At 38.9% G+C, this 23,576-nt stretch overlaps 1 protein-coding gene across 1 annotated transcript in view; it reads left to right on the top strand.

The window, feature by feature from the left end:
• MAPK12 (mitogen-activated protein kinase 12) overlaps positions 1-20,776 on the top strand; it is a 71,316-nt gene extending 50,540 nt beyond the window's left edge. The window contains exons 11-12 of the mRNA XM_072147051.1: positions 2,696-2,869; positions 17,763-20,776. Coding sequence (XP_072003152.1) covers positions 2,696-2,869; positions 17,763-17,830 — 242 coding nt within the window. The 3' untranslated portion in view covers positions 17,831-20,776. The remainder of the gene's footprint in view (positions 1-2,695; positions 2,870-17,762) is intronic.
• Positions 20,777-23,576: the final 2,800 nt, after the last annotated feature.

Raw genomic sequence — 23,576 nt, forward strand, 5'->3', positions numbered from 1 at the left:
GTTTGTGAGAATCTTTCAGTTTACTTCCTCTAGTTATGGGTATTTTCCTAAATGCATGCAACTTTGGGCGTGTTGGGTACATTTACTATAGTCTCCCCCAGGTCAGTTCTGGTCTGAGCACGTCCGACCTGGCGCAGATTGCAACCGCATCTTCTAAGAAACCTGAGCCTTATCGTACATCCGGGTTGTGAGGGGGGAATTTTCTAACCAGTCTTAATAAATTGAGCTAAATAGTATATGGGGCCTAATTTTAATAGAAGTATCTAAACCTTGTGGCTGATGTCCAACATCCGAAAATCCATTTCCTTTCTGTGTTTGGGTAGTGGGTAAAGTCGGAATATATATTTTCTTATGATTTGCTGCTTTAAAAATAGAAAAAAAAAGTGTGATATTGATACCAATATATATATATCTCTATCGTATTTTTCGGACTATAAGACGCTTCTTACTATAGGACGCACCCCAGATTTAGGCTTCCAAAAAAAGGAAAGATATATTTTACACCAAATAAAATATCCCGGTTGGTCGCACTAAAGCACAGCACACACAGACACACTCAACACTGCATCATCCATACCTATACACACTCAGCTCACCTATACACACTCAGCTCACCTATACACACTCAGCTCACCTATACACACTCAGCTCTGCATCACCTATACATCACATATACACACATATACATACGCACACATACTTCCCCCATTTCCCTTCTTCTTACCCTGTCCCAGTGCAGCATTGCAGTATGAGACCTGTGGTGATATAAAAAGCATGTGATTAGTCACATGATTCTGACATTACCGCAGGTCCTGGACTTGTAGGACATCGGGGAGAGGTGAGAGTAGTACGGAGGCTCCTCTCTGGGAGATCGGGTGCAGCTTTATATCAGGGTATCACCCGATCTCCATTACAGCAGTCAGAAGGGTCTGGCAGTGCTGGATCCTCCTGATCTCCGGTCTATAAGACGCAGGCACTTTTTAGCACTTTTCTTGCTAAAAAATGCGTCTTATATACGGTGTGATGTATGTATGTATGTGTGTATGTATGTATGTATGTATGTATGTACACTCACCGGCCACTTTATTAGGTACACCATGCTAGTAACGGGTTGGACCCCCTTTTGCCTTCAGAACTGCCTCAATTCTTCGTGGCATAGATTCAACAAGGTGCTGGAAGCATTCCTCAGAGATTTTGGTCCATATTGACATGATGGCATCACACAGTTGCCGCAGATTTGTCAGCTGAACATCCATGATGCGAATCTCCCGTTCCACCACATCCCAAAGATGCTCTATTGGATTGAGATCTGGTGACTGTGGAGGCCATTTGAGTACAGTGAACTTATTGTCATGTTCAAGAAACCAGTCTGAGATGATTCCAGCTTTATGACATGGCGCATTATCCTGCTGAAAGTAGCCATCAGATGTTGGGTACATTGTGATTATAAAGGGATGGACATGGCAGCAACAATACTCAGGTAGGCTGTGGCGTTGCAACGATGCTCAATTGGTACCAAGGGGCCCAAAGAGTGCCAAGAAAATATTCCCCACACAATGACACCACCACCACCAGCCTGAACCGTTGATACAAGGCTTGATGGATCCATGCTTTCATGTTGTTGACGCCAAATTCTGACCCTACCATCCGAATGTCGCAGCAGAAATCGAGACTCATCAGACCAGGCAACGTTTTTCCAATCTTCTACTGTCCAATTTCGATGAGCTTGTGCAAATTGTAGCCTCAGTTTCCTGTTCTTAGCTGAAAGGAGTGGCACCCGGTGTGGTCTTCTGCTGCTGTAGCCCATCTGCCTCAAAGTTCGACGTACTGTGCCTTCAGAGATGCTCTTCTGCCTACCTTGGTTGTAACGGGTGGCGATTTGGGTCACTGTTGCCTTTCTATCAGCTCGAACCAGTCTGCCCATTCTCCTCTGGCATCAACAAGGCATTTCCGCCCACAGACTGCCGCTCACTGGATGTTTTTTCTTTTTCGGACCATTCTCTGTAAACCCTAGAGATGGTTGTGCGTGAAAATCCCAGTAGATCAGCAGTTTCTGAAATACTCAGACCAGCCCTTCTGGCACCAACAACCATGCCACGTTCAAAGGCACTCAAATCACCTTTCTTCCCCATACTGATGCTCGGTTTCAACTGCAGGAGATTGTCTTGACCATGTCTACATGCCTAAATGCACTGAGTTGCCGCCATGTGATTGGCTGATTAGAAATGAAGTGTTAACGAGCAGTTGGACAGGTATACCTAATAAAGTGGCCGGTGAGTGTATATGTGTGTGTTTTTTGACATTTTGACATTTTTTGGGTATATTTGGATACAATAGGAATTATATGTATTTTAATTGTATGTGTAAAAATGGGAGAAGGTAAGGTGATTAATAATTTTTTTGATCAATCATACATTATAATCCAATAATTCTCTATTATATTTTGTAGTACATTTATTGGTGACTACAACTGTTGCTATAAAAGGACAGTGCCCCACTGAGACATCTTGTTAGTGTATCCTTAAAGAAAAGAACTAGCTAATATTAAGCTCATTTAGGTCACAACCAACCACAGTGACTTGTGGGTGTCAGTGTATAACACAGCCTTCAGCTACCCACCAAATATGCTTTACAAATCAGTTAATGCTGTTTTAATATCCACAGAATGCCAAAATATTTCCTGCTGTCTTTTTAGCTGTCAGTCTCCTGGAAAAGATGCTGGTACTCGATGCAGAAAAAAGAATAACCGCAACCGATGCTCTATGTCATCCATACTTTGAGCAGTTCCATGATTCTGATGATGAAATGGAAGCAGATCCTTATGATGACTCATGTGACAATCTAGACCTTCCTGTTGAAGAATGGAAATGTAAGTGATGACCATGTTTTCATGAAAACATGGTACCTATGCCTTTCATCATGTTTAATTTTTAAAATGTGTGATGGCTTCTGCATGAATTGACATATGAAGGAAAATCTTTACTTTGTACTGAACATTATTCGCTTGTTTTTTGTTTTGTTTTTTTGCAGGGTGCCATTTACTTATTCTTTTTTAACCCCTTAAGGACGCAGCCATTTTACAGCTTAAGGCTCAGTCCCATTTTTTAGATTCTGACCTGCGTCTCTTTATATGGTTATAACTTTTGAACACTGTTACTTATCAAAGCGATTCTGAGATTGTTTTTTCCCCACATGTTGTACTTCATTTTAGTGGTAAATTTTGGCTAATTTATTTTGACGTCACGCGGACTACAAATCGAATAGCGATTTTCCGTATTTTCAGAATTGACTATTTTGGGGATAAATACTGTTTGAAATTAAATTTTACATATTTAGCATCAAAACCCCCCTATATAACCAACCCATTTTCAAATCTGCACCCCACAAATTATCATAAACAGCATTTACAAAGATTGTTAACCCCTTGAGATCTTCATAGTAATTGAATCAAATGGGCGGTGAAATTTAGAATGGTCAAATTTTGTCGGTTATACGTTCATTTAGCCCTAAAATTTACACATTTCCAAAAGATAAAAAGAGAAAACTCGCCGTAAAATTTGTTCTACAATTTCTCCTGAGTGCAGCGACCCCCCACATGTGGCCGTTACTTGTGTTATGGGTGCACAGCGAGGCGCAGAAGGGAAGGAGCACCCTGCAGCTGCCAGGATTTTAGTTTTCTCGTTGCCCCCTTTCCGTTATTTGGGCCATGTGACGGCATTTTTTTTGCGGGATGAGATGCTTTTTCCAGTGTTACCATTTTGGGGTTGGTATCACCTATTGTTAAAAATTTAGGAGAAAAGCATCAATTCTGTACTGGATTTTTTACTTTTTTTTTTTTTTTCGTGTTCACCGTATAGCCTAAAAATCATGTTATCTTTATTCTATGGGTCGATAATATTACGGGGATACCAGACATGAATATTTTTTCTTATGTTTTACTAAATTTGCCAAATAAAACCCTAATGTGGGGAAAAAATCTATCATTTTTGCATCGTCGTCTTCCAAGTGGCATAACATTGTTACGTTTTTGGCTACAGAGCTGGTTGATGGCTTGTTTTTTGCGGGACATGTTGTTCTTTGCAAAGGTATCATTCTGGAGTACATAGGTTTTGTTGATCACTTTATATTGCATTTTTAGTGGGATATAATAGGTAAAAATCATAATTTTTGGCGGGTTTTTAACGTTTTTTTTTTTTACGGCGTTCATCATATGGGTTCAATAGTTATTTAGTTTTATTCTATGGATTGTTACGGACGCGGTGATACTATATATGTGGGGTTTGTGTTATGATTTAGACTTTTTTGAGCGTTATATGTCTCTTTATATGTTTTGGGGCTTATGGGCATTTTTAGTGATTAGTAATTTTTTATTGAAAAACATTTTTTTTTACATTTTTTTTTTACATGATCCACCATGGGATATGAACAAGCAATCATCTGATTGCTTGTTCTTGATAATACTCTGCAATACTAATGTATTGCAGGGTATTAGCAGTGCCAGCCTATGCAGATGCATAGGCTGACACTTTGCCTTTAAGATGACGTCACAGACGCCATCTTAAAGGCAATCCCTCCAGACTTCTCTGGAGTCCCGATCGGACCCCAGAGGTGCCAAAACGGCGATTTCCCCCCCCCCCCCCTCCCTCCCCTCCGAAAACTGTGCGGGGGGGCCGATCGTGGGGTAAAGACCCCCAGAAGGCATGTTAAATGCCGCTGTCAACGGGTTAAACACCCGCGATCGGAGCCCACTCCGACCGCGGGTGTTAGCCGGGGATGTCAACGGTAGATTACCGTTGAAATCCCGCGGCTAACAATGCCGGTTCGGCTGCTATACAGCGCTGAACCGGCATCGTCTCTGCGCAGTAGCTGTACTGCGCTGAGCGCTATTCGCGGGACTCAGCGCAGAGCGCTAAGGGGTTAAAATGCCTAAAGGATTTATATACCACAACACTGGAGGTGGCCTCCTCTTGCAGCAGCTAGATTACCTCACCACTGTGACAAAATTTACCTTCTTTTAAAGTGGGTTTATGTGTGATAGAGTGGTGTTTGTATCCGCTATTATCCTCCAAAAGAAGTTGTTTTGAGAGTTCCTTTCCATTAGCTTACTCCCCTTTAACCATTCTAAACATATGCATTCATTCATGGTGGAGCCAAGCATGCAAGTCTAAACCGGAATCTAGAGGAACTGCTTGGTAGCCAGTTTTTATTGCCAGAAAAAAAAAAGTTCCACCGGATATTTTGTAATGACATCAAAACCTTCATGTAAACCCAGTGAAATATTTTGATTTCTATTGGTATATAGCTTTGATTAAATTCCTCTTACTCATTTTTACAATCCTTTTCGAACTTCTTTACCCCTTTGCACACCACGACATACTAGAACGTTAATAAATGTATGGAGTAGGGTCTGAAAGTAATAACCTACGGCCATCTAATTGAAAGATTCAACATGTACAGAGAAACAGTGATGCCCATAATGTATCATAAGTATTTTATTGAAAGTAAGTAACAAAAAACATACATTTAAAAACATTTAAGTGCTAAAAACAAGCCAGTAGACCCCATGCCTAATAATTGATAAATAGTGGCTATATATAGGTGAAAAAATTCAGCCGCAAAGAAAAATATAATGAAACAAGTATCAATTCCACAAGTGTGGTATTAGTCAGACAGCTGTATGGTACATCAAGCCATAAATACCTGTATAGCATAAATGTAGAGGCTAGGCATTGGGGCCTAGAGAAATCCCCACGCGTTTCGCCTGCTTGACCAGGCTTCCTCAGGGGTGCCAGAGTGTATGAATAGTGAGGTTATATAGTCCACCCGCCCCCGGATATCCGACACGGCCCAGCCGCGTCATGCGGTTCAACAGTGCTGCGTGCGTTCCAACAAACCGGAAATGTGTTGGACACGTGCACGTGTAGGACCGGAAGTGGTAACCGCGTTTCATATGGAGCGATAATAGCAAATTGTTGCGCTTGCGCAGGTGGCATGGCGGACACACAGTGTCTCGTCACGTACTTAAAGTATATCTCATTCACTCTATGTTATTGTGCATGCGCAGATGTATATCTGCATAAATCGCAAGTATCAACAAGACATAAAACAATTATTAGAAGATATATACTAAGGGACCACCGCAAGGTTAGTTACCAAAATAAATTTACAAGGGACAATTGAAGGTATGGATAGCTAAATCATATTGTGCAAAAGATGTTGTAATAAAGTGCCAAGTGCATTATAAATTGATATTAGAGACACAACTAGAACGTTGTGTGGAGAGAGATCCCGGGCTGAGCTCTCTCCATACACAGCAGGTGTTGGCTGTATAACACATCTGATACCTGCCTCCAACTGCCATTGTCAGTGCTGGCACCTATCGCGGCAGTTAATCTGTTAAGTGCCATGGTCGAACCCAACCGCACCACCTAACAGCGCTGCCATTTTAAATAGGTGATCACCACCCCAATGACATCATCTGAGGGTGACAAGCAGTTGCTGTAACAGCCTACAGTTTTATGGTTTATGTTGGCATAGTTTTTTATGTATTCTCTCATTTTTCTAGGTTTATAATTTTGGGTGCAATTTTTCCCATTTTTATGAAAATATCCAAGCCCTATATATCAAGGGAACTTCTCAGATTTAGTAAAACTCTGTAAGCTCCCCATAGTTTGATACCCAATTTTTCACAAGTGTAGTGATTGTAAATGTGTTTTAGGGCTTGCGGGACATTCTGTACGTTTTATTGGTATTATGTCGTGGTAAATGTTACTTTTTTATCACTTTATCCTGTTTTTATTAAGTTTTATGTTAAAATATCATAATTTTTTGCATGTCTTTTTGCTTTTGTACTGCGTACACATGCGGATTCAGTAACAAATTTGTTTTGTTATACGGGTTGTTACAGATGTGGCAATATGTAATGTTTTTGTGGTTCATTTTTATTTTATGTTGTATGGGATTTTTTACACAGGATGGGGCATCAGGAGATCTTCATTTTAATTTATTTTTTTTTTATTTGCACTTTTTTTTAAACACTTTTTCTTATTTTTTTTCAGTGTGGGGCATGAGCAAGTGATCATTTGACACAGTGTTAGAACGTGCTGAAAGCACAATCTAACAGGCATGTACTGTAGGCGGTCCTTCATCAGACCCCAGGGCAGCAATAGAAATTATCAATGACCAATAAACGTCACAATCACCATGACCGCGGCGTCTAAAGGATAAAACAGCTGGAATAGAGATAATCCTGATCCCAGCTGTTTCTGCAGGAGCCCGGCTCTTACATGCTACTGGGATCCCACTATTATAGCCCAGGCTCAGCTTCTTAGTCTGCGCTATTGCCGTGATGTAACTGTAAGTGGTATCTACCCACACCTTATGATGTACAGTTACATCAGGGTGCTGGAAGGGGTTAAAACTGGATAAGGCCTTGCTCCTCTTCTTTAAATTTTGTCTTGCTTTGGCTTCCTGTTTCCTATCTGCCAGAGTATTCTATCTACCGGAGTGTTATGATATATGATAACATGGCAATTATAGAAATGGCAATTGGAAAGGGCAATAGAAGGGTAAGCATATAAAAAAAAAAAAGTAAACAAGTCCTTACCATAGCCATATAGAATTTTGTTAGCCTCTTTTTAAAGTCCTTGTACAAATGTTAACTGTCTTTCTCCTTGATTTCCATCCATTCACCTTTGCACTTATTTAACCATCCCATTTCATCTTGTTCTGATGTGAAGCAGAGTATACCCTCTCATAAATCACTCAATCATTTCCTCAATCTATTCTATTCTACTCCTCCTAGGGGCAGGTGGTATCTCTCCTTACCTTACTCCTTATTCTTTCAGCTACAAATTTTCCACCATCCACAGAAACCCTGCAAACCTCATCAATATTTAGTGTATCACTTTATCTCCCTCTCCTCCTCCTCTAGCTTCGTTCAAATGTGCCCTCTGCAATGCCCGATCAGTGTGTAATAAACTTGAGTCCATTCAATTCCTGTTTCTTTTGAAATTATTTGACCTGCTGGCCATCACTGAAACATATAAAGGAAAAAAAATATGGGGTGAGAGTGGGGCACTATACCGAATGAGTACTGATAAGAGTATCAACGTCAAACATGCTTACACTCTTACTCAAAAAAAGGATTTGGGTTTTAATTAAGTGAAGATGGATTAAATAAACAGTTCTTATAACGCTTTTCTGTTCTCACGGGGCCCTTTTTCAAATATAGGACAAGTAAAAAAGAGGAGGGGGACCCTGTACAACAATAAAAAGTAACAATAACCATAGTAAATAAATAAAATGGATAAAATGATATACAAATTCATAAACTTCAGGAACAAATTATCGTAATAAACGGAATAGTAAAAAGATCCTAGTATAAAAACAAATACAGTTCATTGGATAGGATTTTCAATAGATAATTCATTGAATAAATACATAAATCAATAAACAATGTTCGGCCAGCTAATTAAATGGAATTGTGGCACCTATAGAGTATGTTACAATTACATAGGGAATAGTACTAAGGCTCATTTGTGGGCAGTATAGGTAAACTAGGCTGGTGAAGCTGGTGTGCTGGACGCGTTTGTGTACGCGCCAAATTTATTGAGAAGACTGGCGCATGCACAGAGTGAGCCTGATGTCAGAGTACGCTGTTGTGCTGAACCTTATGAGCATGCCGGCATCAAGTACAAAAAAGCCGGTGCATGAGCTGAATGGACAAGACATCCGGGCACGCCATTATGTAAAATGGCAGACGCCAAGAACAGATGCTCTGTGGCTCTTGTGTACTAATCAATAGAGAACCACCACTTACAGTGTATGGTACTGGGTTGGAGCAAGTCTGGATATCAGATCAGGATTCCCATGGCTTAATTATGTATATACTTGGGGTATATATACAGTGGTTAATATTACACATATTGTGGGTAAAATAATGTTATAGAAGTAAATAAAATTAAACATAATTGAAAATATATGAAAATAAATATATTGATATAAAAAGTAACTACTGTTAACAGGAGAGAAAATAAAATAAAATGATTGATGGATATAAAACTCCCCAGTGCCAACTAAATTCCTGGTAGGAACATCAATGATGTGTAATATGCGTTATAGCAATATACATAAACGATGAATGGAAATAAAATAAGGAATGAAGATAGAACCAACGATTGATAGGATATAAAAGTATGTAAAAATACATCTAAAAATAGAAGTGGAATACTTTCAAGGCTTTTATTCACACTTGAAGGGATTAGGCAGTGTAATTTAAAAATAAAAAACATTTCCCTTGGCGGTAGGATTTTATAACATTGTGGAGTGGCTAGACTAATATACTCAATGGGGGTGATGGAAAAATCCCTATAGTTGCAATTGTCGTGTGTGGCCGCTTGCCTAGACACACTGTGAAGAGGGAAGCCTTTTTCAATATTATGTCTATGCTGGTTAAGTCTTTCCCCGAGAGGACAGATGGTATGGCCCACATTTTGTATTTTGCATGTGCATTTGCATGTGTATTTTGCATGTGCATTCAACGTAATTAGAGCTACAATTCATAAAATGTTTTCATAAAGGTCTCTTGGGTCTTTTTGATTGAAAGGAGGTGCTTCTGTGGCTGATTGACTCTCAGCGCTTGCACCAGCTTTGTCCACATCTGAAGCTGCTGATTGTTTTGGGAAAAGGAGGGTCGGGCTGAAGTTTTTGGTACTCAAGCACTTAGGTGCCAATATATTTTTTAGTGTTTTGGACTTTCTAAAAGTAAGCTTGAGTTTGGCTGGAAGAATGCCTTTGAGATGGGTATTATGCAGAAGGCCATCCCAATGTTTGCGTAGTATTTTCCTGATGGCCGTGCTATCTTTAGAGAATGTTGAGATAAAATTGAGATTGTGTTCCATATTCGATGGGAGTTGATTGGTTCTGTGTGTGTCAGAAGATAGTTTGATAGCGGGGTTTAGGCAGGTGACAGTATCTTACTGCTCTCTTAAAGGCACTGGCCACCATGGACTTAGGATATTCTTTGGCTTTGAACCTACTTTTAAGAATCTTGCTTTGTTGAATATAATCCGCGACGTCTGTACATTTCGGTCTAACCCTCTTATATTGACAGAACGGTATATTGAGGAGACATTTTTAAAATGACTGTTTGTGAAATCCAAGTAGCTCTTGCTGCCTACTTTTATCAAATATGTTCTTGTTTTAATGGTGCCTTCATTGGTATGAAAGACTTCCACATCGAGAAACTCAATATTGTTCTTCATAACATTGCTACTGAACTCTAAACCCAATGGATGAATATTCAGATCTCAGACAAATTTGTTTGCTTCTTCTCGTGTAACTTTCCAAATAATAAAGATATAATTTATGTGTCATTTGTAAAAGACACAATTCTTATATAGTTCATGTTTTATAGATTTGATTAGAAAGGCTCTTTGTGATGGCGACATTTTGTCATCCATACAAAGAAATGAAGAAACTGCGTTTATACCTTGGTCATAGGGTATATTAGTTTATAAGGAAGTGATGTCAAGAGTGATGAACATTGTTTTAGACCATGGGACAAGAAGTACATTTCTGATCAAATCTCATGTGTCTAGAATGAAAGAGGGTAGATTTTTAACAAACGTTTGGAGGAAGAGATCAACATAGTGAGAAAGGTAAGTAAGCGAGTTAATCCCAGGAATAATAGGTCTTCCAGGAGGATTGGTGGTACTTTTGTGGACCTTGGGGAGATAATAGAACAGGGCTGTGGCCAGCTCTTTTAATTTTAGGAAAGACTGTTCTTTCTTATTTGAACTCCCTTCATCAATATATAAGCATATAAAAGGCTTCTTTTTAAACGTTGGTGGGACTCTTGTCCAATCTAATATAAAATGCCTTATCAGATACAAGTATTAGAGATTCTTTGATGTAATCCTTTTGTTAAAAATCGCAGCCCCACCCCCTTTATCCACAGGTTTTATAACTATAAGATCATTGAAAGCTAGATTTTTAAGTGCATTCTGTTCTTTGTAGGTGAGACAGTTTTTACGATCTCCTGGGTGCGGTCCTTGTTTGTTGCTAACACGATTGTATGTAGTTTTTCGAAATCTGCGGAAATCTTCATTATGGGTTACTTGTACCTCTGGGGCCCGGTTTTCTTGTATTTTGGGATCTTCCTGGATCCACATTATGAAAAAACAAAAAAGGGACAGGTCCTTAAAGGGTTAATATTGAATGCATGGTGTTGTTGCTGATATCTGTTTAAGGCTAAATTTGTCTTTAGTGTTATCAGGAAGGACGGAATTACTTTGAGGGTCCTAGATTTTCCTAAAGGTACGGCTGGGGATAAAGTTGTGGTTATATGAATTTTTGTCTAGAGCTTATGCATTTTTATTACGCTCATAGTAGCGCGAGAATGGCCAGAAGGGTAGGGATTAGGTCTGCTCTTTTTCTGCAGATTTTTGCTTTTTATTGATATTTTCATTCCTATGTGGGGTTTTAATATTGCTGTTGTTATTGCGGTTTTCATGACTTTTTCTCTCACAGAAACTTTGCGGTCATGACTGTGAACCATATCCTCTATCCTGTCCTAACCTTACTACTGACCAGTTTAACCCCCTCCCCTACATTTTACATAATAGTACTGCATGGTGGGAGGTGCGTTTTAGCATTTTGGCTATAGCAGGTGTTAACCCCTTACACGCCACGGTCACGCTTTACCGCGGTGTGCAAGGGGCATTTCAAGTGATTCTGACCTCCCGTGGCGCTTACCACTATAGTACCACTGAAATCGACAACTCAACACATAAAAAATAAACCCTAAACCAGCTCTGTCAGCCAAAAAATATTAACCCCTTAACGACCTGGCCCTTTTTTTGTGTTTTCATTTCCATTTTTCACTCCCCACTTTCAAAAATCTCTAACTTTTTTATCTTTACATGTAAAGAGCTGTGTGACGGCTTGATTTCTGTGTAACAAATTGCACTTCATAATGATGGTATTGAATATTCCATGCAGTGTACTGGGAAGTGGGGAAAAAATTCCAAATGCAGTGAAAATGGTTAAAATTTGTGCCTTTTTCTTGTGGGCTTGGATTTTACATCTTTCACCGTGCGCCCCAAATGACATGCCTACTTTATTCTTTGGGTCGGTATGATCACCGGGATACCAAATATGTATAGGTTTTAAAATGTTTTCATACATTTACAAAAATGAAAACTTCCTGTACAAAATTCCCATCTTCTGGCGCTAATAACTTTTTCAGTGTACGGAGCTCTGGGTGGTGTCATTTTGTGCGACTTGTAGTGACTTTTCAATACTACCATTTTTATGACTCTACGACCTTTTTGATCACTTTTTATTGAATTTTCAATATTTTTCAAAATGACAAAAAAGTGCCATTTTCGACTTTGGGTGCTATTATCCGTTACCGGGTTAAACACAGTGAAAAACGTTATTATATTTTGATAGATCAGGCGTTTTTTGATGTGGCGATAGCTAATGAGTTTATGATTTTTACTGTTTGTTTACAGTTCTTGGGAAAGGTTTTGTTTTTTTTTTTTTTAATTAGAATTCTTTTTTTAATTTTTACTTTCACTGTTTTTCAGACCCGCTAGGGTAGTTTAACCCCTTCCCAACGGCAGCGCATCAGGTCCTGGTGCATGGAGTGCCACGCACTGAACCCTCTCCATAACCGGTAAGTCTTTGTTGCATATTGCAGCAAAGCCTTACCAGTAACAGCACCAATCGCAGGAACCGGTGGCTTCAAAAAGATGGCAGCACGTTGGCGCCGTCATCTTGCCGAAGATTGGTCTGGAACTTAAAATAAAAAAATTTACAAAAAAATTATAATAAAAAAAGCATAAAAATTCAAATTATCCCCCTTTCCCTAGAAGTCATATAAATAAACAGTAAAAATCATAAACACATTAGGTATCGCCATGTCTGAAAATACCCGATCTATCAACATATTATAATGATTTTTCACTGCATTTTGAAAAATAGTGATCAAAAGGTTGTACAGTCCTAAAACTGATAGCACTGAAAACTTCATCAAATGTCGGAAAAAATGACAACAAGCAGAGCTCCGTAAAACGAAGTATTAAAAAGTTATTAGCACCAGAAAATGGCAAAATAAAAAAAATTATTTTTGTACAGGTGGTTTTCATTTTTGTAAATGTATGAAAACATTATAAAACCTATACAAATTTTGTATCCCCGTAATCGTACCGACCCACAAAATAAAGTAGACATGTTATTTAGGGTGCACAGTGAAAGCCCTAAAATCCAAGCCCACAAGAAAACGGTGCAAATGAGGGATTTTCCACCTCATTCATTAAAATGTTCAAATCGCACATTGTAATGAATGGGTTAAAACGAGACAGCCTCGAGTCTTCAGAAGACCCGAGGCTGCCATGGCGATCGCTGCTCCCCAATGACATCACGAGGAGCATCAATCGTCACCAAGATGACGCCGCCCATGCGCCATCATCTTTTTTTCGGCCCCCATGTGTCCACATCCGACGTGCGCCGTAATAGTATGGGAAGGGTTAAAGTTTGTCTCTGAAAAGATGGTGATACAAAAACAAATGAGATTTTCTCTATATTAGCTTGTTTGCAGTAAAATTGTATAAAAAAAATAAATATAAATATATTAAAAAACTAAATGTGGTATCACGGTGATCGTAGTGATCTATAAAGATTATATAGTATTTTTGGTGTATGACCCCCAAAAAATACAAAAATAAAGGAAACCAAAATTGTCGATTTTTCTTTTACTCCATACATTCAAGAGTTAATAAAATCTCATCAATAAGCTACAGACCCACTAAAATAAAGTGTATCTGATGGCGCAGAAAATAAGCCCTTATATGTCCAAATTGCCAAAAAAGATTGAATAGCCAATAAAAAGTGACAATGCATGATCTTCTCTGAATGGCGCAGCTTCCCTTCGATGCCCTGTCGTGTGCCCATACAGCAGGTTACCACCAAATATGGGGTATTGTTATACTATGGAGAGATTGGGTATCAAACTTTGCGGAGTGTTTTGGTATATGAAAAACACATTCATTTAGCCAAAAATTGTAATTTCAAAATTGCACCTGATTTAGTAAAACAATTAAACGGTTAACAAACTTCACAAAAGTTCTTTTATGTACGTTGGGTGTAGTTCCTATAAAGGGGTAATTTATGGAGTTTATTTATGATTTTCTCATAAATAAATGCAAAACATACCACCCAAATTTTTCAACTAACATGAAGTACAAAGTGTCACGAGAAAACAATTTCAAAATCACTTGGATATATTAAAACGTTCCGTAGTTATAACCACTTATAGTGACGCATGTCAGATTTAAAAAAAAATGTGCCGTGTCAGGAAGGTGAAAAGTGGCTTCAGAGTAAAGGGGTTAATTATGCTCTCAGAAGTGTCCTGGATGAAGTGGCCCCACCCTTTGTCCCAACCTTTCAACACAGATGTCAGCAGCTTTGGCACACTCTTCAAACTCGTTTCCTTTGACAGTTGTCTAGGAGTACCATAGGTCTGTGGAGAACAGAGTCGGCCTCACCATGTTTGCTGTTTTGCCCAGGCTCCATTCCACTGTTCGTCTCTTTTACCTGCATCAGTGACCCTATCCCCTCAAATTACGTACAGTCTCTCTCCCCAGCAGTCACTTCTTACCTCTCTAAAATTTTCAACCTTTTTCTCTCTTCTGGTGTCTTTCCCTCTTCTTTCGAGCATGCAGTGCCATAACTAGGAGAGACGGGGCCCCTAGCAGCCTACTGCATGGGCCCCCCCTTCCCAATTAAAAAATTTACATATTAGTATACTCACACATGAGTTACAATCACATATAAATACACTCATGTGCACACACAGCATATACACATACAGTGCCATATGCAACATACATACATCACAGATGCTGCATATATACATCACAGTATATGTTATATACATATTATGCTGGACATGTGCAGTACAATATAGATATAATGGTGCACATCCTCCATTCTTTATTGTGTCAGGTTGGATGACGGGACCCCCTGACACTGCGGGCCCCATAGCGGCTGCTATGGCTGCTACCCCTGTAGTTACGCCCCTGCGAGCATACTGTTGTTACCCTATTACTAAAGAGATCTTCCGTGGACTCGTCCAGTGCTACTAACTACAAGTCTAAATAGATCAGTCTCTAATTTCTAAACTACTGAAACGCCAGGTCTATGGTTGACTTGCCTGTTATCTCTTTTCTAACTCCCTCCTTGACCCCTTACAATCTGCTTTTTGCACCATGCATTAAACGGAAACTGCTCTTTCTAAAGTTTCCAATGATCTCCTCACTGCTAAATCCAAAGGTGACTATTCTCTTCTTATTCTTCTAGATCTTTTTTGGCGCCACATTGACCTTTAGGACATTATATTCTCTTGGTTCCCTTCCCATCTCTCTGACCATACCTTCAGCGTCTCCTATTCTGGAACTCTTGTGTCTTTGCTTCCTTTAACTGTTCCTCAGGGGCTCAGTCAGGGAATTATATCTGTGAAATGATATACAGGCGGTCCCCTACTTAACCGGTTAAGGACCGGGCCCTTTCCCGTTATTTCATTTCCATTTTTCACACCCCACCTTCAAAAATCTATAACTTTTTTATTTTTACACGTAAAAAGCTATGTGACGGCTCGTTTTTTGCGTAACAAATTGCACTTCATAGTGATCGCACTGAATATTCCATGCCATGTTCTGGGAAGCAGGAAAAAAATGCAGTGAAAATGGTGAAAAAACGCATTTGTGTCGTATTCTTGTGGGCTTGGATATTACGGCTTTCACTTCACGCCACAAATGACGCATCTAATTTATTCTTTGGGTCAGTACGATTACAGGGATACCAAATTTGTATAGGTTTTATAATGTTTTCATACATTTACAAAAATTAAAACCTCATGAGCAAAATTTTTTTTTTTTTATTTTGCCGTCTTCTTGTGCTTATAACTTTTCCATACTTCGTTGTATGGAGTTGAGGGTGGTGTCATCTTTTGCGACTTTTGATGATGTTTTCAATGATATTATTTTTAGGACTGTACAACCTTTTGATCACTTTTTATAGAATTTTTTATTTTTTTTTAAATGGCAAAAAAGTGCCAGTTTTGACTTTGGACACGATTTTCCGCTACGGGGTTAAACGCAGTGAAAAACCGTTATTATATTTTGAAAGATCAGGCATTTTCGGACGTGGGATACCTAATGTGTTTATGATTTTTACTGTTTATTTATATTTATATCAGTTCTAGGGAAAGGGGGGGTGATTTGAATTTTTAGGTTTTTTTATTATAATTTTTTTTTTTTAAACTTTTTTTTTATTTTTACTTTTACTATTTTTCAGACTCCCTAGGGTACTTTAACCCTAGGTTGTCTGATCGATCCTACCATATACTGCCATACTACAGTATGGCAGTATATGGGGATTTTACTCCTCATACATTAATGTGTTTTTCAAAAAATTTACAAATTCTCATTGCAAAAAATAACAAAACGCTCCACAAAATTTGATACCCAATCCCTCCCGCGTATAACAATATGTGGTGGTAACCTGCTGTATGGGCACACGCCAGGGCATCGTTGGGAAGCTGTGCCATTCAGAGCAGATTATGCATTGTCACTTTTTATTGGCTATACAATCTTTATTTTTTTGGCAATTTGGACATATGAGGGCTTATTTTTTGCGACATGAGATGCACTTTACAAATATTTCATTTTAGTGGGTTCATTAGCTTATTGAGGAGATTTTATGAACTCTTGAATGTATGGGTGAAAAGAAAATTTTTCTTGCATCCTTTGGGGGTCATACACCGTACACTAAAAATACTATATTATCTTTATTCTACAGATCACTACAATTACGGTGATACCCCATTTATATAGTTTTTCATTTATTTTTACAATGTTACTGGAAAAAAACTAATAAACATGAAATCTCATTTGTTTTTGCATCGCCATGTTTTCAGAGACGTAACTTTAATAATTTTTGGTTGACAGAGCTAGTTTAGGGCTTATTTTTTACGTGTTGAGTTGTCCTTTCAAGTGGTACCATTTTGGCGCACATAACTTCTTTTGATCACTTTTAAGAACATTTTTGTGAAGAGATTTTATGAAAAATGTACATTTTTGGCGAGTTTTTCGTGTTTTCATTTTACGGCGTTTATTGAGCGGGCCCAATAATGTTTAGATGTATTACACTGTGTAATGTAACATGCTGCACATGCTCAGTGTGTTACAGCGGGGTCCTGCCAGAAGGCAGGGACCCGGCACCCGGAAGTGGATCGCGCAGCCGCGGTTTTAGAGGCGGGTGTCGGCTATAATATATAGCTGACACCTGCAGCTTCTGGCGCTGGCTCCGTTAATGGAGCCGGCTCCAGAAGTTTGACGTAATAGTACTGCAAATTGCGGGAACGCACCTCCTGCGATGCAGTACTATTACGTCAAATGTTGGGAAGGGGTTAAGAATCTTGTTTTTGTGGGAATACCACTTTAATTTGAACCTCTCACTATTCTGTTCCCTTGTAAAGAATGGTCGGATCATTATACAAGCTCTTGTACCTCTTGTACCAACCCCTTCACCTTCGGACTGTAAGCTCTTGCCAGCAGGGATATTACTTTTTATTCTATATTGTCTTATTTTATTTGTACATTATTTGTAAAGTGCTGTGTAATATGAAGGTGCTATATAACTAAAGATTATTATATTAGTATCATGATGCATTTTCTTTTTTTTCCTCATCCTAGGTCTTACCTACAAGGAAGTCACGACATTCCTTCCACCAGTGACTGAATCTAAGGAAACGTCTGTATAGTTGTCTGTAAAGCTTTAAAACAACTATAGGATATAAATTGAGACATGAACTCTAAAACTGGATATATTATGTGTTTTCAATCATTTGTGTCATTGTTTCATTCCAGTTGGGGGATATAGTGCCTTTTTGTATTTCCTTTCAGTGGGGTTTTTTGTCTTGCCTATTTGTCTGCAGAGTGTACTGTATCAAAGAGAAGTATCGTGAATATACTAGTAGCATCAAGTCAACTCTGCCAGCCTCTTATGTTTCTAAGCAAATTGCTTTGTCTGTGTAGCGGTGAGTTATTGCTGGTATACTGTACTTCTGTAGATGTAGATTCAGGCAAGTCCTGTCACATTCCAATACACTCTGCAGTATTATAAATAATAAATGTTTTACTTAAAATGCCTGCATTTTGTGTACCAGAAAGATTTTTTCCTATTAATTGAAATCAAGTGGTATGTATTCCTATTAGCAGGAGGAAGCATGTTTAATGCCCACATGGTTAAAAATACACACACAAATGCTTCCAGAATATTTGCCATGGTGAGATAATCCCTGTTAGGCTGTCATTATAAATGGGTAATCAGAATGTGTTTAATTTCCTTCTTCCCACTTGACACACCCCATGGCGCCTCCGTCTTTCATTGTGTGCCACGCTGCACACATGGCAGCAGGTGCAGGGGAGTAATCCAAGGTCAGTACAGTAATCATTTAATCACCAGAGAACTAGCATTGCATACTTCCAAAAAAACAAATTACTGCTCTGTTCCTCCCTCTCAGAGAACATTTTAACAGTGGATTATTAAGTGAAAGCTACACAATGACTAAGCTTGCTATTTCTGGAAAGAGAAGAGATGGCATTAGTTGGAAATGGTGCAGGAATATATATACTGATGTGCGTGTTATCGAGATGAGCAGCATACTATGTCTTTTAGATTTCTTTAGAATAACTGGAATGACGCAATTGTATTTTTATTTTGGGACCATTCTGCTCTTTGCTGTGTATTTTTATATCAGGGCATAATTTTCTCTATATTCATGGCAGCAACTGATATGAAATGTTTACACTTTCTGTGAATGAAAATGAATGTTAAGTATCTTGAATTGTACTGCTGTTTAGTGATTGCCTACTGAAATACTGTTAATAGCTTAGCTCCTGTTTGCCCTAATGTATATTAGCTTGGACCCTGTGACCTGACTAAAAAATATTTAGAACATACACAGCCAATTGACAAATGTATAAACTCATCTTTTGTTCATTTGTTTTTTGAAATCACGAATAGCATTTAAAAAAAATATATTTTAACATAAAATTGATCAGCATGATAAAACCACACTTAATGGTGTTCATAAAGAAAGGGCGTTTGTAAACAAACATGGTCAGTATATTTAAGAAAATTCATCACCATTTTTTTCTTCTTAAAATAACAAAATATAGAATTTTTTTTACTCCTTTTTTAGTTTCTGATTTTAATTATTTTTATTAATTTTTTTCTATTGTTATGGGGGCTGCTACCTTGTCTCTGTCCTGTTAAGGCTATGTGCGCATGACCATATGTGGGGCCATGATCTGGCCGCACAAATTACGGCTAACTCTCGTCCCCCATAGTGGTCTATGTGTAGTGAGCTCATTGTGTCTCGCCCCACTGTGACTGAGCCACTCCGTTTTACCAGCTGAAATGGGCCCTAAACATTACACTGTTTGCAGCACCTTGTTGCAGACAGTTGTGTGCATTTATCCTAAAAGAATTCAGTAATATATGGTACTTAAAAGTGGCCTAATAAACTCCTTGAGGTCTACAGAGTGTTTTCCAGGCAGATAGGTGTTAATAAGCTGTGACATCATCCATTGTCATGGACTGCATTCAAATAACACCAGTAAATGATGACACCTGCTAAGAAAAATCCTACAGTTAACATGACAATTAGTGTCATGTTAAGTGTCATGGCTTACTGGCCATGGTAAAAAAAAAAATGCAAGATATATTATTTTTTTTTATACAAATTGTGACATGGAACAATGAAACAAAAGGAAAAAAAGAAAATATTTGCCTTTTGTATTGTATCCTTCAGTTGTATTCTTTATTCGCGTTTTTTTTCATGCTGATCAATTTTGTATTGACATTTCTTTTACTCTATAAAGAAAAGTTTACACATTTATAAAATGTTTTGTTTTTATCACAATTTTATTTGGTCATTATTGTAAACCTGGTCATATGCATATCATCCATTTTTGCGGATCCACAAAAAAATTTAGAAGGCTGGCAAATAATGTCACTAGCTTGTCTAAATAGCAACTGATCAGCAAATATGGACTACATGTGGATAACACCGTTCTGTCATCAGTGTGGCATATATTTTTCACATTCCTATAGCCTTCTACGTGAAGGCAGAGACCCCACTCACAGGCGGGGATAGGACCTGTTCTGTATTTTCTGTGTGCCATTCGCAAAAACAAAGATGGATGGCACACAGACACACAAATTTCTGTGCATGTAGCTGAAGATTGTAACATTTTACCAATCGCATGGGGGATTTACAAACTCCATAATCCATTAATGGTACCCACACTAGTATTTTTTGCAGTAAAAGAAAAAAAACATAGCTATCCCCTTATTTGTACCCTGCTTTGAAATTGGGTAGAAATCCATCTGTACTTTGTTTTGAGAATAGTCTTTTAATTTTTTTTTAAGATTTTTTTTTCCATGCCCTTGCAATGTGTGCGTGCATTTAAAAAATAAAGCCATATTCTTCTAGATGATAAACTAATGATCAATGATTTGTGTTCATCTGGTGCCTTCTGGCAAAAAAATTGCAAGTCCGTTGAATCCTGAGAGCATTGCACAATTTCCAAGTTTAGAGACATTGATGGCTTTATTGTATTTTAATTACAGGTTCTGTGATACCAGAAGATGTGCACGACTTTTCAGTTGTTCTATTAAAAAAAGCTTTTGACTTGTTTAACAGACTACTTTCTTTTTTTTTTCTTGTTTTTCTTTTTTTTTTTTTAAGAACAGTTTTCAGTTGAAAATTAAGGATACTGCTTTCACATACGGTAATCCAGAAGCCTTAGTGGAGCCTTGATGGATGTCCCGAGTTATTGTACATGGGCAGCATGTATAACACATGTTCTTAAATAAAAAGTAAAAGATTGTAGAGAAAATAAAATGTTACCAACTGAAAGTCACAAAGACAGATAAATCATATGTTGTAGTATCATAATATTGAATAGAAATAGCATGGGTATTGTAGAGAAAAATACCAATAATGAAGTTTCAGAGTTACCGTATTTAAAAAAAAAAAAAAAAAAAACTTAAACGGAACCTGCTTGTACTACCTTTAAATTAGCAGTCCAATCAAATACAGTATATACAGATACAATGATAAAGTAAGTATATCTTTTCTAGAATTACCCTCTTTTATATGTGAAATCTTCTGCCAGAGAAGCATCAGAGTCAGGCTGAGAGACTGTAGGGGGAGCATCAATTTGAACACCTATGTCTTGGGTTTTGTAGCAGAAATTGTTTTTAATTTCTGATTAAGGTTGAGCCACATAAGGCTTTTGTTTCTGTGAGCTACAGAAACAGGGATATGGGCAGGTAAAGTCATAGTTGGTTCATACAAAAAACTTTGCTTTCTAAGCATATTGCATTTAAAATTATTCTCATAAAGCAACTTACCGTATGTACTTGAGTATAAGCCGACCCAAGTATAAGTCGAGGTACCTAATTTTAACACAAAAACTGTGAAAACCTATTGACTCCGGTATAAGCCTAGGGTGGGAAATGCATTGGTCACAGCCTCCAGTCAATATAAAGCTGACTTGTCCCCCAGTATATAGACAGCCCCTGCCTCCTAGTATATAGCCTGCCAGCCCAAATCCCCCAGTATATAGCCTGCCAGTAACTGCCCCTGCCTTCCCGGTTATACAGCCTGCCCCTGCCTTCTCTGTTATACAGCCTGCCCCTGCCTTCTCTGTTATACAGCCTGCCCTCCCGGTTATACAGCCTGCCTGCCCCTTCCCTCCCTGTTATACAGCCTGCCTGTCCCTGCCCTCCCGGTTACACAGCCTGCCTGCCCCTGCCCTCCCGGGTACACAGCCTGCCTGCCCCTGCCCTCCCGGGTACACAGCCTGCCTGCCCCTGCCCTCCCGGTTACACAGCCTGCCTGCCCCTGCCCTCCCGGTTACACAGCCTGCCTGCCCCTGCCCTCCCGGTTACACAGCCTGCCTGCCCCTGCCCTCCCGGTTACACAGCCTGCCTGCCCCTGCCCTCCCGGTTACACAGCCTGCCTGTCCCTGCCCCGAGTATGCCAAGCTTTTAAGCAGGTCCTTTTCTTGCATCGGGTGCTCTGGCTCCTCTTCGGTGCTTGGGCTCCAATTCGGGTCCTCCGTCTCCTCTTCAGGTACTCCAGCTCAGCCTTCGAGTGTCCCCGCACGGCCGCACACACAATGACTTCAGCCGCTAGCCCTCGTCTTTGTGCACCGCTCAGGGACCTGAAGAGAAGCCGGAGCACTCGAAGTAAGAAGCAGCACCCGGGGAACGTTGGAAAGGTGAGTACAGTGTAGATTTTTATAGGCTCGAGTATAAGTATACTCCAGAATATATGATGCATAATCAGTAGCACAAAATGTTTCAAGCAATACTGTTTCAAATATAAATAGTCAATCCAGCCAGAGTAAGCAGATAAGCCTTAGGATCAAGAGCTAGTGCATTGTTTGTTGTAGCCATAGCCTGCAAGACACAAAATGCAAATGCATCCAACTTTATACATGTATCAGATATTAAAATGAACATTTTATTAATTGACATATTCTCTACCTTCATAGATATATTCTTTAAAATGAACTAAAATGTAGACATGTACACATTGCTAATCATTAACATGATCATGCCATAGGATGAAATAGATATTCCTGATTAGCGGGCGTTGCCTTGTTAGGACAATCTATATCGTCCTGCTGATCACACTGGCACTGTGGGTGTGCCAGCGTGATCCACAGCAAGAGACCGGCTGTTACATACAGCCTGGATACCACTGCGTCTGCCCAGCAGGGAGATCTCTCCTTTACCAAAAAACGTGGTAAAGTGGCCAACCCCTTTAACTGTCGTGATCAAGCAAGAGGGACGGTGTAAAACACTGACACAATACATTGCAGTACATTAGTACTGTATTGTATGAAGGATGAAGATATCCTCGGTGTAAGTCCCCTAGTGAGACAGTAGACAAAAAAAAGTTTAATTGAGATTAAAAAAAAATTGTTGCGTCCGTAGCAAAATAAGCAAAGCAGATATTTTCATTATTATAACCGTGTTGTGAGTAGAAAAAAAATGGAAGCTACCGGCTCACCTTTTCCACATTTCTAGTAGACTGTACTTAATCCAAGTCCAAAGTCCATGGACCAACAGTAGCAAACACATGTGGGAAATCCGGCACACTGAACCAATCCAGGATTAGATGTATATCATAACTTTCTTTATTCAATAAAATTCATGCTGGCAAACATGCAGGTATAACCAGATCAACACGTTTCTACAAACACTGGCTTATTCATGATCTATTTCCTGCATGCCAACAAACCAATTTAGTAAACCTGCCCTGCTACGTCACAAGAGACCTAGCTTATAAGTGTGGGAGGCTAATATCATATCCTATTCGATTTGTATGGCTTTTACGGTTAAGCTTTATAAATTTAATAGCTGTGTATTTAGAAATCCATACTGTAAATCACCTTCTTTACTTATTGGTGGAAAATGATAGAAAA

This window comes from Engystomops pustulosus, chromosome 4, assembly GCF_040894005.1.
Source record: "Engystomops pustulosus chromosome 4, aEngPut4.maternal, whole genome shotgun sequence".
Taxonomy (NCBI): Eukaryota; Metazoa; Chordata; class Amphibia; order Anura; family Leptodactylidae; genus Engystomops; species Engystomops pustulosus.